The following is a 15147-nucleotide window of genomic DNA, read 5'->3' as shown; positions in this document are numbered from 1 at the left end:
TAAATTTAAAAACTATACAAAATCACTTAACAAAATAGTCTTAAAACATTTCTAAGCTTCAAAATATTCCATTTAACATCATGAACATCCAAAAATCATCAATGGTTATTTTAACAAACTTTAACAATTTTGAAAATGGAGATACGAGTTAGCTGGACCTAGTTGCAACAATTCTAAAAACATAAAAAATCATTAAAAATGAGTGAGAAAATACATACCACGCACACCAAAAAGACTTGGCCAAAAGCTCCCTAAGTTTAGCTATGGAGTTTTCAGTTTCTCTATAAAGAAATAAAGAAAATGATAGTTGTTTTAATATTTTATCTTAGTTTGTTTTTTATTTAATTACCAAAATGCCATTAATTCAACATAATTTTAATCTAAAATGCATATATCTACCATCTACTATATTGACTATGGCTAAATTGCTATATTTTTTCACACAATTAACCCTTTTAAACTAATAGCGATTAACTTTTGCAACTTTTACGATTTAGTCGTTTTTACTTAATTAACAATCTAAACGTTAAAATTACCTAACCAAATTTTAATACACCTATATAATCATTCTATAAAAATTTAATAAAACTATTTACAGGCTCGATTTATAGAAATGAGGTCCCAAAATCTCATTTTCTAAAACCACTTGTCTTCAGAGATTAACCACTTGAACTTAACTAATAATTTCAAATAACAAAAATTATCAAGTCAATATTTATTATAATTCTATATTTGACCCGTAAATATTAAATAATAATATTTGCAGACTCACTCGTCAGATTTGTGGTCTCGAAACTACTATTTCTGACACCATTAAAAAACGAGATGTTAGAATGATGGATTAAATGCTTAAATGTGTTGTATTTTTGTGGTCTGGAGCAGAGGTATCGGTATTCAGGTTATAAGAATGATACCTCTGTGGTATTTTTTATGTGCAGGAAGTTAGTATTGTAATTTGGTATCGATACCTTACCATGAGTATTGATACTCGGGGTAAAATAATCGATACTTTAATAAATGTTCCGATAAATTCTGGGGTTTGATTTTTAGACGAGAAATAGAATGTTGTTTTGGAATCGATTTTCCAATCGATATCAATACCATATAAGAGAAATATCGATACCCCAGTTTTAGTATCGATACCTGCGTAACTTGTTTTGGAATTTTGCTAAGCGACTGTAATGCATGTTTAATTAATATTATAAGTTTGTTTGAAGTGTGTTTGGCATGTTTTAATGATGATTAATATATGCTTAACTTAGAAATTTGTAAGAACGCTAATAAAGAAGACAATTGCCTATTAATGTGACATTTTATAATGTGTGTGATGGGTGAGGGTGGTGTGACATCTTGATATTTGAGCACCGCGATGGGACCGGGTATAGAATGTTACATTTTGTGGTATCGAAGCCTAGGTTACTTAACACTCGGACCTAAGTTTTTAATGTACTGATTGGGATTTCGCCACCCATTGATTCAGAAACCAAAATGTTTAAGTTACTTTGATTGCTTAGATTGTTGAAAATATCACTGATTGAATTGCATGTGGGTTAGGAATGAGAACACACTGCCTTAATCTTAAATTTTTCTTGTAGGAACGTTACTTAGGTCATTTCCTTTGTCACTCATACCTTTGGTTTTGTTTGTGTATGTTAGATTAGATTCGATATGTCTGGTAGACATGTTAATATGAATGCGAATTATTCATAAAATTCATAGAAATATTATTGTTGGCCATTTTAAATAGTTTTACCATTATCAACGTTTAAAAAACCAATGGAGAGCTAGTCGCGCTTTTATACACTTTATCTCCATATATGACATATTTACCTAATTTAGAAAAAATGGCTTAAAATACCAATAAAAGAAATGGTATATAAGCCTAATTTAGCCCAAAATCTGTTTATTTAAAAGAAAAGGCTTCCAAAAATAAATCTAAATCAATTTATAATATTAAAATTGAACAAATATCATCATATATAAAATCATTTGAACTTAATTTTTCATGATATATCCAAAGTATTGTCTGCTGACCGAATTGGTGACGAAATTGGCACCAATGAGGGTCGTAACACCAAAAAAGTTTGGTTTAAGGAGGTGGGAAGGGATCCATCAGAATTCATGATGGTAGACTCAAGCCCAATGAGTAGAGTTTCTTGGAAAGAGAAGCTTTTGGAAGGGAAAGGTTTTGAATCTTGCAATGGTGTTACTAATGCGAATCTTGAAATAGAATATGGCAATATTCTTCGATCCTCCATCAATGGAATCCCTGCCATTGATTTCTCAAAAAAGGTTAAGAGAGGTTTTGGTTAAGGATATGGAAACTACCATTGTCGTCAAATTGTTGGGACGCAATATTGGTTATGGAGTTTTGCACGATCACATTTCAAGCCTTTGGAGACCCTCTCAACCTTTTTCACCTGATGGATGTCGAGAATGGTTATAACCTTGTCCGATTCTAGAGCAGGGAAGATTATGACTTGGCTCTGACTCAAAGCCCTTGGATAGTGTTTGGACACTATCTCACTGTTCAGCCATGGACAATTGATTTTGACCTGTTGAGACCCTTTCTTAGCATGATAATATCCTAGTCCCAGGTTTGTTGGGGATTTCTATGTAAAAAATGGATCTTAGAGGAGATCGAAAACTTGGTTGGACAAATGGTTAAATTAGATGTCAAAATCGATAGTGGATCAAGGGGACAGTTTGCAAGAATGGTTGTCGATAGATCTAGAAAAACCACTTACCTCGCAAGTCTTGATCAATGGCAGGGTGCAACGAGTGGAGTTTGAACCCCTACCCATAGTATGTTTTTCTTCTAGAAAATATGCCCATCCAAAAAGTTCCTGTTCTTCTTTGGCAGATCAAATCATACACGGTAGCAATGAGGACTTACTTAAAGTGATGAACAATGAAACTGATCTGACGGTGACGAGAGACGCCTTCAATCCATGGATGGTTGTCTAGCGCAAATCAAGGTACAACTAGGCTGAAAAACGGAATCATCAGCCGAAAGTTTCGAAAGAAAACCTGGTAGGGCTCCAGAGTTGCGGCGTTAAATTCACTGGACAAATAATCAATGGATTTGGGGGCTGAAAAATCAGGGTTGCAGGAGATTGGATTTAAGCAGGGATATTTTACCAAGAAAATAAAATCAAACAGGCCTGGGTCAAGTTCTGGGTTGTCGATTGAAGGTAATAAAGGTAAAGGGATATTGGGTCAAAGCGTAATTGTTGGGCCTGCTAAACAGACCAGTGGACTAGCACATTGAGTGTTGAGCAGGAATTGTTGGACTTGGGCCATGACCTAGCGCGGGACAGGCTTGTTTTGGGAAAAGATGTTGGGTCAAAATCAAATGGAGTCCAATTAATTCTTACAGCAAAACAGAATATGGAAAATTTAGAGAGCATGGAGCGCACTGTCCAGATGGGTCCCAAAATTGTTTTTCAAAATAAACATTCATCTCTACATTTTAATCCCACATTTGAAGGTTCACTTGAATTGTTGGTGCATGTAAATCCTAAGTTTCTGGACTTTGATCAATATTTAGCCGTAATTTTCAAGGAATATTCAGAGTACAATTCGAAGGCAACAGTGGTAAATGAAGGATTAAGAGCCTTTAATAATTTAAATGTTCTGTCTAGAGGACATGGGTTAGACAACAAAAAAAAGAGTAGGCGTAATGGAAGAACGTTAAATAAAATAATTCGTGGAAGTAGGAGACGATTTAAAATTGTCAAAAGTTCGCGAGTCTCGCTTCCAGACACCATGAATTTTATGGCAACACTTATAGGTAAACAAGTGGAAATTTTTACAGATAAGGCCACCGTTAATGAATGGGGAGTTGAAGACTCTGTTACTCTTTGATTGGTTAGTCCTCGTACCTTTAATTTTTATATATATAAATTTACTATTTTTTCTTGGAATTGCTAGGGTTATGCTAGTACGAAGTTCATTCAGGTTTTTCATGAATATAATCAGGATCATAAACCATATTTGACTTGCCTTATTGAAATAAGGGTTAGTGGAGGGAAAGTTGATTCGATTATTGCAAATTTTCATTATTCCTATCGTGTGGAGACAGTTGGGTTTTTTGGCAGTATTGAATTGGTTGAAGGGAGTCCGCTTATATGGGGGTCCTTAAAATTCATTCTCAATTTGTGTTATTCAGAGTTTCTGATACCTCTTTTAGACAACTCTTTTTTGTAAAATTTGTGTATGGCAGCCTTAATTGCAGTAAAATGAGACATTTGTAGGAGAATTTGCATATTACTATTCCAGTTGATGGGTCTTCGTGGATGGCGATTGGTGACTTTAATGCTATTTTGTCATCCACTGAGAAGAGAAGAGAACGGACTCTACTGAAAATGTGCCCCTTATTTGGTGGTTTTATGGAATCAGCTCAGTTGCAAGATTTGGGTTTTCGTGGTTCACAATTCATTTGGCAGAGAGGAGGATCATGGAGCACTTGGCTAGGGCTATTTGCAACAATGCTTGGTGTTCAAATTTTTCGAATTCTATGGTGATACACCTACCGTGGCTTAAATCTGATAATAGACCTTTAAAAAGGTCTTTGATACTTGAATTTCATTCCTCAAAAGAGCATCCATTCAGGTTTGATAGCGAGATTTTGTGATAGGTTTTAAATATTTATAATTACTCGTTCTTGAACTAACTATTATCGCGATGTAGGCAAGTGTACCTATCGAACAGTAGTATAGTTTTAGCAAGACCGGATTGTCGAACCCAAAGGAACTAAAAGTACCAGTAATGACTGTCTTTTTATTATCTAGCCTGAGAATAAAGAGGTTTTATTTTAATTAACTAATTATATAAACTAAGAACGCACAGGGAAAAGAATTGGGGAATTGCTTTTGGGAAAATCGATTGAATGAAGACAATACCTAAGGAAAAATCCACCTAGACTTTACTTGTTATTCTGGCTCTGAATCAGACGATTTATTCATTCAACTTATTCCGTAGAGATCCCTAAGTTATGTTATTATCCCTATTCAAGCCTATAAAGTCTAATTCCTAGATTGAATAACCAAGACTTTTCTCCAATTAACACTCTAGGGTTGCATTAACTCGATCTATGGATCCCTTTATTAGGTTTCACCCTAATCCGGCAAAATCTTGTCACCCTATGTCTAGGCACGCAATCAACTCCGCTTAATTATGACAAATGTACGCTTAGACAGGGTCTATTCCTCCTCTGAATAAGAGCATGTCTTGAATTAGTATCCTGGGATATCAAAACAAGAATTAAGAACACATAATTAAGAACAAGTTAAATATTTATCATACGATTCAGAAAATAATAACAAGATTCGTCTTAGGTTTCATTCCCCTTAGGTATTTAGGGGTTTTAGTTCATAACTAAATAAGAAAACATCTCAGAAGAATTAAGAATACAAAACATAAAGAAAATCTAAAACTCCTGAAGGGAAATTAAGGAGAGATCTTCAGTCTTGATGATGAATCCGGCTTCTGAGATGGATCAATCGGCTTCCTTGGAGTAATTCCTTACTCCCCCTTCTCCGTCTCCCTTTTCTTCCTTCTTTAGGGTGTATTTATAAGCTTTGGAATGCCTAAAAACCCTCAAAATTGGCCTTTTTCGAATTCGAATCAACTTGGGCTCGCAGGGACACGCCCGTGGCACACGCCCGTGTTCAATTACTTCAGGCCATGCTCGAGCCTGCCAAATTGACACAGCCGTGTGGTTTGCCCGTGTGAGGAGGTCCAGGCCGTGTTGATTTCGTACTTTGGCCTATTTTCTCCGTTTTTGGCCCGTTTCTTGTTCCTTTCACTCTCCTATGCTCTCTTAAGTATAAAACATGAAATTAAAGCATTAGGAGCATCGAATTCACCAATTCTAATGAGAAATCATCCATAAAATGTATTAAACATGGGGTAAAAATATGTATAATTTACGGTTTATCAAGGTTCTTAGCGGGTTGGATTGAACACCCAGGGATTTCAGATTTCGTTAAAGAGAATTGGAGAGTTTCTGCCAATATGTCGACGACATATTTTGAGTTTACTAATCAGGTTAAAAGATGGAATAAAGATGTGTATGGTCATATTTTCACTCGTAAGAAGCTTATGACTAGGAAACTTCAAAGCATTGAGATTGAGTGTGATAGAAGAAACTTGGGCTATCTTAATCAGGTTGAAATGGAAGTTATAGAGGAATTGGAAAATATGTTGCATCAGGAGGAGTTACTTTGGCGTCAGAAGGCTCGTTGTAACTAGTTAGTTATAAGGGATTGCAACACCAAAATTTTTCACAAACGCACTTTGAGAAGGAATCAGAATAAAATTATCGCTTTAAAGAATGATTTGGGTGAGTGGATTATAGATAAGGAGCAGTTGAAGCAATAAATTTTTATATGACTTTGTATTGCGAACACCCCAGTCCGATGAGAGGTTTACCCCCAAATGCTTTCCTGCACCTTACTGGAAACACGAAAATTTACGCATTTTTACATACCTTTTTTAGCTTAAAATCATACCGTTTCGATTAAATTCTTGTCGAAAAATAATTAATTTTTATAAAATAATTAAATTATATTTAAAATATGAACATGATGAATTTTAGTTAATTTTATAATTAATTTTGAGTAATTTTGGTTATTTTCGATAGAATTGCGCAAAGGGCGAAAAATGGCAAGGCAAACACTGCTTGAAGCACAAAACTGAGAAGCAATTTGAAGTATCAAGGAAAATTAATTTCTAGCCTAAGACAGTCCAATTATGTGTATTAATTTATAATATAATTAATTTTAATTTATACCCAATTTAATTTAGGCTAAATAAATTAATATTAATTAATTATGGAAAAAGTGGTCTAGTTGAACTGAACTGATTGAAGTGAACCGGCCAAAGATTGGGCAGCCCAAAACCGGCCATATGCTGAACCAAATCAGTTTATTAGCTGATTAATTAAGCTTGGAAAGAAGCCCTTGAAGTCTTGTCAAAGTTGCATTCAAACCCCTCCACAATTGATGGATTTTTGGATTTGCCCCAAGCCATTTTTAGCAAAGTTGAAAGCATCAACTTTGCCATCGATCTTGATCGTTGAGAGCACCAAAATAACCTATTCCCTGTAAAATAATAAAAATAGAAAAAGAATAGTAAAGGGAAAGTAGGATCGAATCCTCGGGGACCGGATTATCTGAATGCTTGTTTCTAAAATCTGGATGAAATTGTGCCCAAGAAAACTGCGTTCTGGAAAAATAAAAAAAAAGATTTTAAGAATTGATTTTGGAAGCGAAAATAAAATTAAAACAGATTTTAAAGTTTCTTGAAATTATGATTACGAAAATAATAAAAATAATAAAAGAGTTTTAAGTGAAAAGAAATTCTTATGGGAAAGTTCCACCTCGGTTGTCTCATTCCGCCTTGGGCTCAATCCTTGGCTTTGGATGATCCTTCTCGACTCGAGTAAGCCAGTTATAGTGGAAGAGGATGCCTACGACCACCAGCTCCAAAGATTAGACTTACGATTTTTAGGGAACCCGACTCAGCCAGTAATCTATGCTAGATCAACGCTTCTCAATGGCGAATCTCACGCCATTTTGTCTCTTTGGCTCGCCAACCTCTGACGCAGTAAGTTAACGAACCGACTATGCAATCCTTCCAAAACATACAAAGCGGCCACCTTTGCATATGCTGAAAAGCTTACTTCTTAAGGGCCATGGACGGAAGCGTCAGCCCGTAGTGCGGAGAAACGATGAATACTTGGCGAAAAGGCTAAGTACGGATTCTAGGCCTGAAGAACCTTTTTTGGGAAAATATTGACAACTTTTGGCTAGAAGGGTTTTAGTGGCTCATGATAATTGTGGGAAAGAAAATAAATAAAAATATGGAAAAAGAAATTTTATTGAAAAGAAATATGAAAGAACAAAAGACTTTTGGGGGAGAGTGTTTATAGAAAAAGATCCTCCAAATAGAGTCACTTCACCCCCTATTTATAGTGCTAGGGAGATAGTCTAATTGAACTTAAATTCTAAAAAGATAAATATATTTAATTAAAGATAAACAAAGATAATTAAAATAAAATCCTAAATTTGAATAATCCTAATAATTATCTTAATATTAATTATCCTAATAGAATAAAAGAAAATAGAGTCTTCCAAAATAAAATCTCTTCTATTTGCTTTTAAGTCCTTGTGCCTTCCATGTTCGCACTTTTGGCACCATATTTGTCCCACGTTGCATATTGGCCCATTTAATCTCCAAATTGACGCTTTTTCCTTTGAATTTACTTTTCACCTCCAATTTAGTCCCTAAAAGATAAAAAGACATAAATAGCTCAAATTAGTAGGCTCAAGCTCAAAATAAACACATGATTAATATATAAAAACACGTCATTTTAGAGTATTATCAAATTCCCCCCTACTTAGCCCATGCTTGCCCTCAAGTATGGTTCCTATCGACTGTGAAAGCTAGATTCTGCCATAAAAGAAATACCACTCCAAAGTTTCATAAAATTAGTTAAAAGCATATGAAAAATAAAGAGACCTCTAAGCTTGTTTTAAGTAAAAGCAGAAAAAGTATTCAATTATTTCACACAAAATTAAGATCGACTTGAGTTATGCCATTTAGGTAAATTACCAAACCTACTAAGACACCTTAATTATTTCCTCCTTTAGTCCCCAAGTGCAACTTTATTAGTACTTATTTTTTCTTATTTTTTCTTTTTTTTATTTTTTTAAATTTTATTATTATTTATTTACTTAGGAATATATTAAACCTTATGACGCCAAGAGAGATGACAACCCAAGCACCCCACCCCGGTTACTCATTAACATACTCCTAAAATTATTTATTTCCGGTTAGCGGAGTTTTACCCAACACGTCACACAACCTTTTGACGCGAAGTAGAATGACAACCCAAGCACCCTACCCCGGTTACTCAGTTAGTCACGATTTGAGCCATCTCATAACCTCGGCTAGCGGAGTTTTACTTGTCACGTCACACAACCTTTTAACGCAAGTAGAATGACAACCCAAGCACCCTACCCAGTTACTCGATCGATCACGATCTAAGTGTACTCATAACCATGGAAAACATTTATTAAAAATTAAACGATATTTAAAATTCTTGAGAACTCAGAAAGAAAAAATTTAAGTGTCAAAAATAAGTTTTAATAATCACCTAATAGCCATGAACATTAATTAAGCATGCAATCATTTTAAGTGTTCACTTTATATTAAACTTGATCAATTTTACGAAAAGCAAGATAGAATTAACCTATTAATCACAATTATTTTAGCCTAATAAAAATAAAAGCAGTGGAGATGGAATCAATTATGGGAAAAATCATAACTTCCTTAGAAGGTAAGAATCATGCATGAAAGTCAAACAAGAGGCAATTCTGGTAAAATCTTGGGCATGAAAAGCGGCAGGATATTCTTAAAATAAATAGGCGAAACGAGCACAAAACAACAAAGAACAACAATATGACAAAAAAATAGCAGATAATAACAAGAATAACGAAGAATGCCTCCCCACTTAAAACACATAGTCCTCGATGTGAAAGTAAAAGGAAAACAAATAGGTGGAGAAAAAAAGTTTAGAAAAACTCCCCATGTAGTTACCATCGGTTGGCGCATACGGTGGAGAAGAAGATGGCGAAGCGGCAAAAGGTGGAGACGGGTGAGTGATGTGTGCAATGTTGGTTCGGCCGGGTTCTCACCATGGTGGCTAAGAAATCGGTGGTGGTGGTGGAGGAGAAAGGAGTCGGCGGTTATGGAGAAATTTGGGGAAAAAAATGTAAGGTTTGGGGTTTTATTTCTTTGAAAAGGGTGTTTGGCTGTAGGTTTTGGGGATTCTAAGGCTGGAATAGGACTGTTTGGTTGCAGAGATATGGCATTCTAGGTTGGAATAGAACTGTTTGACAGCATGGATAGGGTTGTTTTGGTGCACACTTTCTGTCTTTTTTTTTCTTCGTATTTTCACTTCATTTCACCTAGATGGAAGAAGAGAAATTTATTAATATTTAACTAAAATAAAATAAAAATAAAAGAAAATAATAAATAATAAAAGAAAAAAATAAATAAAAATAAAAAGAAAAAGAAAGATTGGGTTGCCTCCCAACAAGCGCTTGTTTAACGTCGTTAGCTCGACGCCTTGAATGGTTTTATAGTGGTTCTAATTGAATTTTCTCGACCGTGTGGGCTCGAAATTCTCGTAAAATGGCTTCAGTAGTTGACCATTGATGTGAACCGCTTTCGATTCTTCACTCTCTATTTCAAGCTGCGCCATTTGTAAATACTTGATCACAATAAAAGGTCCTTGCCACCGAGATCGAAGCTTACCTGGGAATAGCTTTAATACGGAGTTATAAAGCAAAACTCTTTGTCCTACTGAGAAATGCTTTTGAACTATATTTTTTTCATGAAACATCTTTGTTTTGTCCTTATAAATTCGAGCATTTTCGTAGGCATCATTGCGAATTTCCTCCAATTCTTGAATATCCAATTTCCTTGCCTTCCCCGCGGGCTCTAACTCCATGTTACATTGTCGAATAGCCCAATAAGTTTTATGCTCCAACTCTACTGGTAGAGGACATGCTTTGCCAAAAACAAGTCGATACGGGGTCATGCCAATTGGTCCCTTATACGCCGTCCGATAGGCCCAAAGCGTCATTGAGTCGAAGACTCAATCCTTACGGTTGGGTCGAACCGTTTTTCCAAAATTGACTTGATCTCCTGTTTGAAACCTCTGCTAGGCCGTTCGTTTGGGGATGGTAGGCTGTTGCTATCGATGATGAACCCCATATTTTGATAATAGTGCCTCCATGACCTTGTTGCAAAAGTGGGTACCACGATCACCGATCAAAGCTCGAGGTGTTCCAAACCTAGAAAAATAGTTCGTTTAGAAACTCCACAACAAGATTAGCATTATCATTGTAAGTAGGCTTTGCTTCTATCCACTTAGAAACATAGTCTCTGCAAGAAGTATATATACGTTTCCAAACGAAGAAATAAAAGGGCCCAAGAAATCAATGCCCCATACATCAAAAATCTCACATACATGAATCGAGGATAGGGGCATTTGATTTCGTCTAGTGATATTACCCGATATCTTGACATTTATCGCAAGACTTACGAGAAGTTAAACGCGTCATGAAATATTGTAGGCCAATATAGCCCACATTCCAATACCTTGTGAGTTTGTCCGCTTAAGGCCAAAGTGACCTCCACAAGCTTCGTGTGACAAAAAGTAAGGATAGAGGTTACCTCGGTTTGGAACACATCGTCAGATTATCGATCGAGCAATATTTCCACAAGTATGGATTGTCCCATATGTAATACCGAAGCTTCAGCGTCTAAGCTTGTTTTTACGGATTGAGCTAACTCAAGGCGGCGATCCCGTGGTTAAGAGATTAACTATGTCTGCATACCATGGATAGTAAGCCTCGGTTGAGAATAAGCTTTCGTCTGGGAACTCATCCTTTATGGGATCATCATCAAATGGAGTTTTTATCCTACTCAAGTGGTCGGCCACCAGGTTTTCACACCCCTTTTTGTTACAAATCTCGATGTCAAATTCTTGGAGCAGTAAAATCCACCTAATGAGCCTTGGCTTTGCTTCCTTCTTTGCGATTAAGTGCCTAAGAGCTGCATTGTCAGAAAAAATAATCACCTTAGATCCCAGTAAATATGATCGAAATTTATCTAAAGCAAACACAATAGCTAAAAGTTCTTTTTCTGTGGTTGTGTAGTTGCTTTGTGCAGCATCTAGGGTCTTTGAAGCGTAACAGATGACATGAGGCTTTTTCGCTATCTTTTATCCTAATACGGCTCCCACGCTATGTTCGCTTGCATCGCATATAATTTCAAAGGGATAGTTCCAGTCTGGTGCTTGTACTATAGGGGCGGTTACCAACTTTTGCTTAAGTGTATCAAAAGCCTCCTTGCATTTTGAGTCAAACTCAAATTTTTTGTCTTTCTACAACAGCTCGCACAATGGTTCAGCTATTTTTGAGAAGTTTTTTATAAAACGCCTGTAAAATCCTGCATGGCCAAGAAAAGAACGTATCTCTCTAACAGTAGAGGGATATGGCAAAGAATTTCTAATGTCAATTTTGGCCTTATCAACCTCAATTCCCTTAGATGAGACTATATGACCTAGAATCAAACCTTTGTCTACCATAAAATGACACTTTTCATAGTTCAAGACAAGATTAAATTCTATGCACCTGTTCAAAATTATCGTAAGGTTTTCAAGGCATTTAGTAAAACAATTTCCGTACACGGTAAAATCATCCATAAAAACTTCAATAATTTTTTCTACATATTCAGAAAATATACTCATCATGCATCTCTGGAAGGTAGCAGTGCGTTACAAAGTCCAAATGGCATCCTCCTCAGATGCAAAGCGTGCGAACGGGCATGTAAAAGTGGTCTTTCACGGTCTTCGGCGCAACAGGATCTAGAAGAAACACGAATATCTATCAAGACAACAAAAGTAAGTTTTACCAGCTAAACGTTCAAGCATTTGATCTATAAAAGGAAGAGGGAAATGATCTTTTCTAGTATAAGCGTTCAACTTCCTCAGAATCGATGCGCACACGCCACCCGATTCGCACTTTCGGACCCGTACTAAGTCGCCTCAAGATTTTCTTTCTTTGTCACGCCTGCTTTTTTTGGGCACGACTTTCTACGGACTTACCCATTTCTTTGTCGAAATGGGGAAAATGATGTCAGCATCCAGCAGCTTAATTATTTCTTTTTTCACCACCTCCATCATATTTGGGTTTAAGCGTCTTTGTGCCTCTCTCCTTGGTTTCTTGTTCTCCTCCAAGTAAATCTTGTGGGTACATGTCAAAGGGCTTATCCCCTTCAAGTCAGCAATGGTCCAGCCAATCGCCTCCTTATGACTCTTTAGTACCTGGATCAAACTTTCCTCCTCGGGTTTAGAGAGTTTATTTGAAATTATAATGGGTAAGGTATTACCTTTTCCTAAAAATGCATACTTGCGATGCGCGGGAAGTGGTTTCAATTCCAAATCTGGAGCCTACACAACAGAAGGTAGAAGTTTAGTTTCTGATGGTGATAATAATGTCTTAACAAATTCATAATCATCATATCTATATTCAGATTCGTCTTCATAAGTTGACTCAAAAGTCTCGTCCACTAATGAGTCAATCAGGTCGACGCGGTTTACGCTCAAGATTTCGCTTGGATGGCTAATTGCATCGTAAACATTGAATTTCACGATCTCCCCATCAAATTCCATCGTAAGAGTCTTTGCTTGGACATCGATCTTGGTGCTAGCAAGATCTAAGAAAGGGTCGCCCAACAGAGGTGCGAAGATCCAGCAGTGTTGTCCTCCTCCATCTTAATTACGTAGAAATCTGCAGGGAAATAAGTTCATTAAATTTTACCAAGACGTCCTCGAGACTCCTTCGGGATGCACAATAGACTGCATCGCCAATTGAATAATAACACCGTCTTTGTCAAAAACCGCGTTAAGTGATTCATAAATAGAATAAGGCATTACATTTATTGAGGCCCCTAGATCACACATAGCCTTCTTAATTCCCAAATGGCCAATTTTGCATGGAATAGCGAACATACCCCTATCTTTGCATTTAACCGGCATTTTTCACTGTAGAACTGCCGAAACATTCTCACCAACACTTACCTTTTCATTACCTGTTAGTTTTCGTTTGTTGGTGCAAAGTTATTTGAGGAACTTGGCATACTGCGGAATCTTTCTAATGGCATCTAACAGTGGTAAGTTGATCTCAACATTCCTGAATATTTCGAGGATCTCCTTGTCTTCCTTACTTTTTCGACACTGATTTAATCGTCCTGGGAATGGAGGTTGGATTTTCGGCAGTGGGGGTTTTGTTCGGATCTGTTCGTCGTTTCCTGGAGTTTCCTGGGCGATTTCTTGACCAAGATTCTTGCCAGGAACTGGTTTCAGGATCTTTCCGCTTCGTAATGTTACTGCATTCGCATTCTGCCTCGGGTTTGGTTCTGTTTGTGATGGCAGTTTCCCTTGAGAGTTTAATTTCTCAATTGATGTGGTCAACTCCCTTATGGATGCTTGGTTTCGCTAAAACCCTTCATTTCTCTTTGGAAATTGAGAGTTTGCTGTTGAAAATCAAGGACATTAGTTGCTAATTTATTGACCAAAGTTTCTAAAGAATTACCTGAATCTTGCAACTGTTGTGGGGCTCGATTTTGGTATGGCTGGTTATATCGTGGATTAGCCCCATAACTAAAATTAGGGTGGTCCCTCCATCCTGGGTTGTAGGTATTGGCGTAAGGGTTGTATCGTCTTTGTGGTGGCCCAGGAAAATTTCCCACAGTATCTAAATGGGCCATAGAATCATCACACAGACTAGGGCACGCATCAATCGTATGTTCAGGTGTAGCACATATTCCACATACTCGGGCTGGTTTCGATTTTTCTGTAACAAGGGATTTCACAATAAACCCTAAACCCTAAACCCTAAACCTATCAAGTCTATCTTCAATGGTAGAATTACTTAGCTGGTGAACCTTTCTAGGGGGTTCAGGATTGGCTCGAAATTGCTGGGAATTTGCGACCATTGTGGAGATTAAGTCCTTGCTTGTTGTGGAGTCATGTTGACTAACGCTCCTCCACTCATGGCATCTACCATATTCATCTCCATGGGTTTCAAGCCTTCATAAAAGTCTTGGAGCAAAGACTGTTCCGTTATACCGTGTTGTGGGCAACTTGCACACAACTTCTTAAATCGCTCCCAATAGTCGTATAGAGTCTCGTGTCTTTTTGCCTTATGCCCACGATTTCTCTTTTTAACTCACCGCTTCGTGATGCAGGGAAAAACACATTAAGGAATAAACGAGATAGATCATTAAGTTGTAATGGATCCGGGGTAAATAAAATAACCATTCCTGGTGAATCATAGGGAAAAAGGAAAGCGCAATTTAATTTGATCCTCGATTACCCCGAGGTTTCATACTCAAACAAACCATATGGAATTCTTTTAAATGCTTGTGGGGTTTTATTTTGTAACCCACGGAAAGTTGGCGATGAGTGAATCAAGCGACTTTAATTCAAAATCAGTATCCATAGTAGGATACGCGATGCATAGTGGCGGTTGTTACATCCGCTTGACGATTCTCGAATTGTCTCGA

General features: G+C 36.8%; 1 protein-coding gene and 1 long non-coding RNA gene across 2 annotated transcripts; both read right to left on the bottom strand.

Annotated features, from left to right (window-relative positions):
* Nucleotides 1–1724: 1724 nt before the first annotated feature.
* Nucleotides 1725–3165, bottom strand: LOC128295498 (uncharacterized). The gene is made up of 2 exons (XR_008285952.1): nt 2748–3165; nt 1725–2555 (listed from the first exon to the last, which is right to left on the bottom strand). It is a non-coding gene; the product is annotated as an uncharacterized LOC128295498 (long non-coding RNA).
* A 6994-nt stretch (nt 3166–10159) lies between these two features.
* On the bottom strand, nt 10160–10657 carry LOC128295434 (uncharacterized). Its single transcript, XM_053031008.1, has one exon. It carries the CDS (start codon nt 10655–10657, stop codon nt 10160–10162), a length of 498 nt encoding a protein of 165 aa, XP_052886968.1.
* Nucleotides 10658–15147: the final 4490 nt, after the last annotated feature.

Source organism: Gossypium arboreum, chromosome 7, assembly GCF_025698485.1.
Source record: "Gossypium arboreum isolate Shixiya-1 chromosome 7, ASM2569848v2, whole genome shotgun sequence".
NCBI classification, from domain to species: domain Eukaryota; kingdom Viridiplantae; phylum Streptophyta; class Magnoliopsida; order Malvales; family Malvaceae; genus Gossypium; species Gossypium arboreum.
The sequence above is the reverse complement of the archived record's forward strand: the minus strand, read 5'-3'. Positions and strand labels throughout refer to the sequence as shown.

Excerpts from the sequence above, each read along its gene's own strand:
- LOC128295434 (XM_053031008.1), bottom strand. The coding sequence starts at position 10,657 with ATGACGCTTTGGGCCTATCGGACGGCGTATAAGGGACCAATTGGCATG.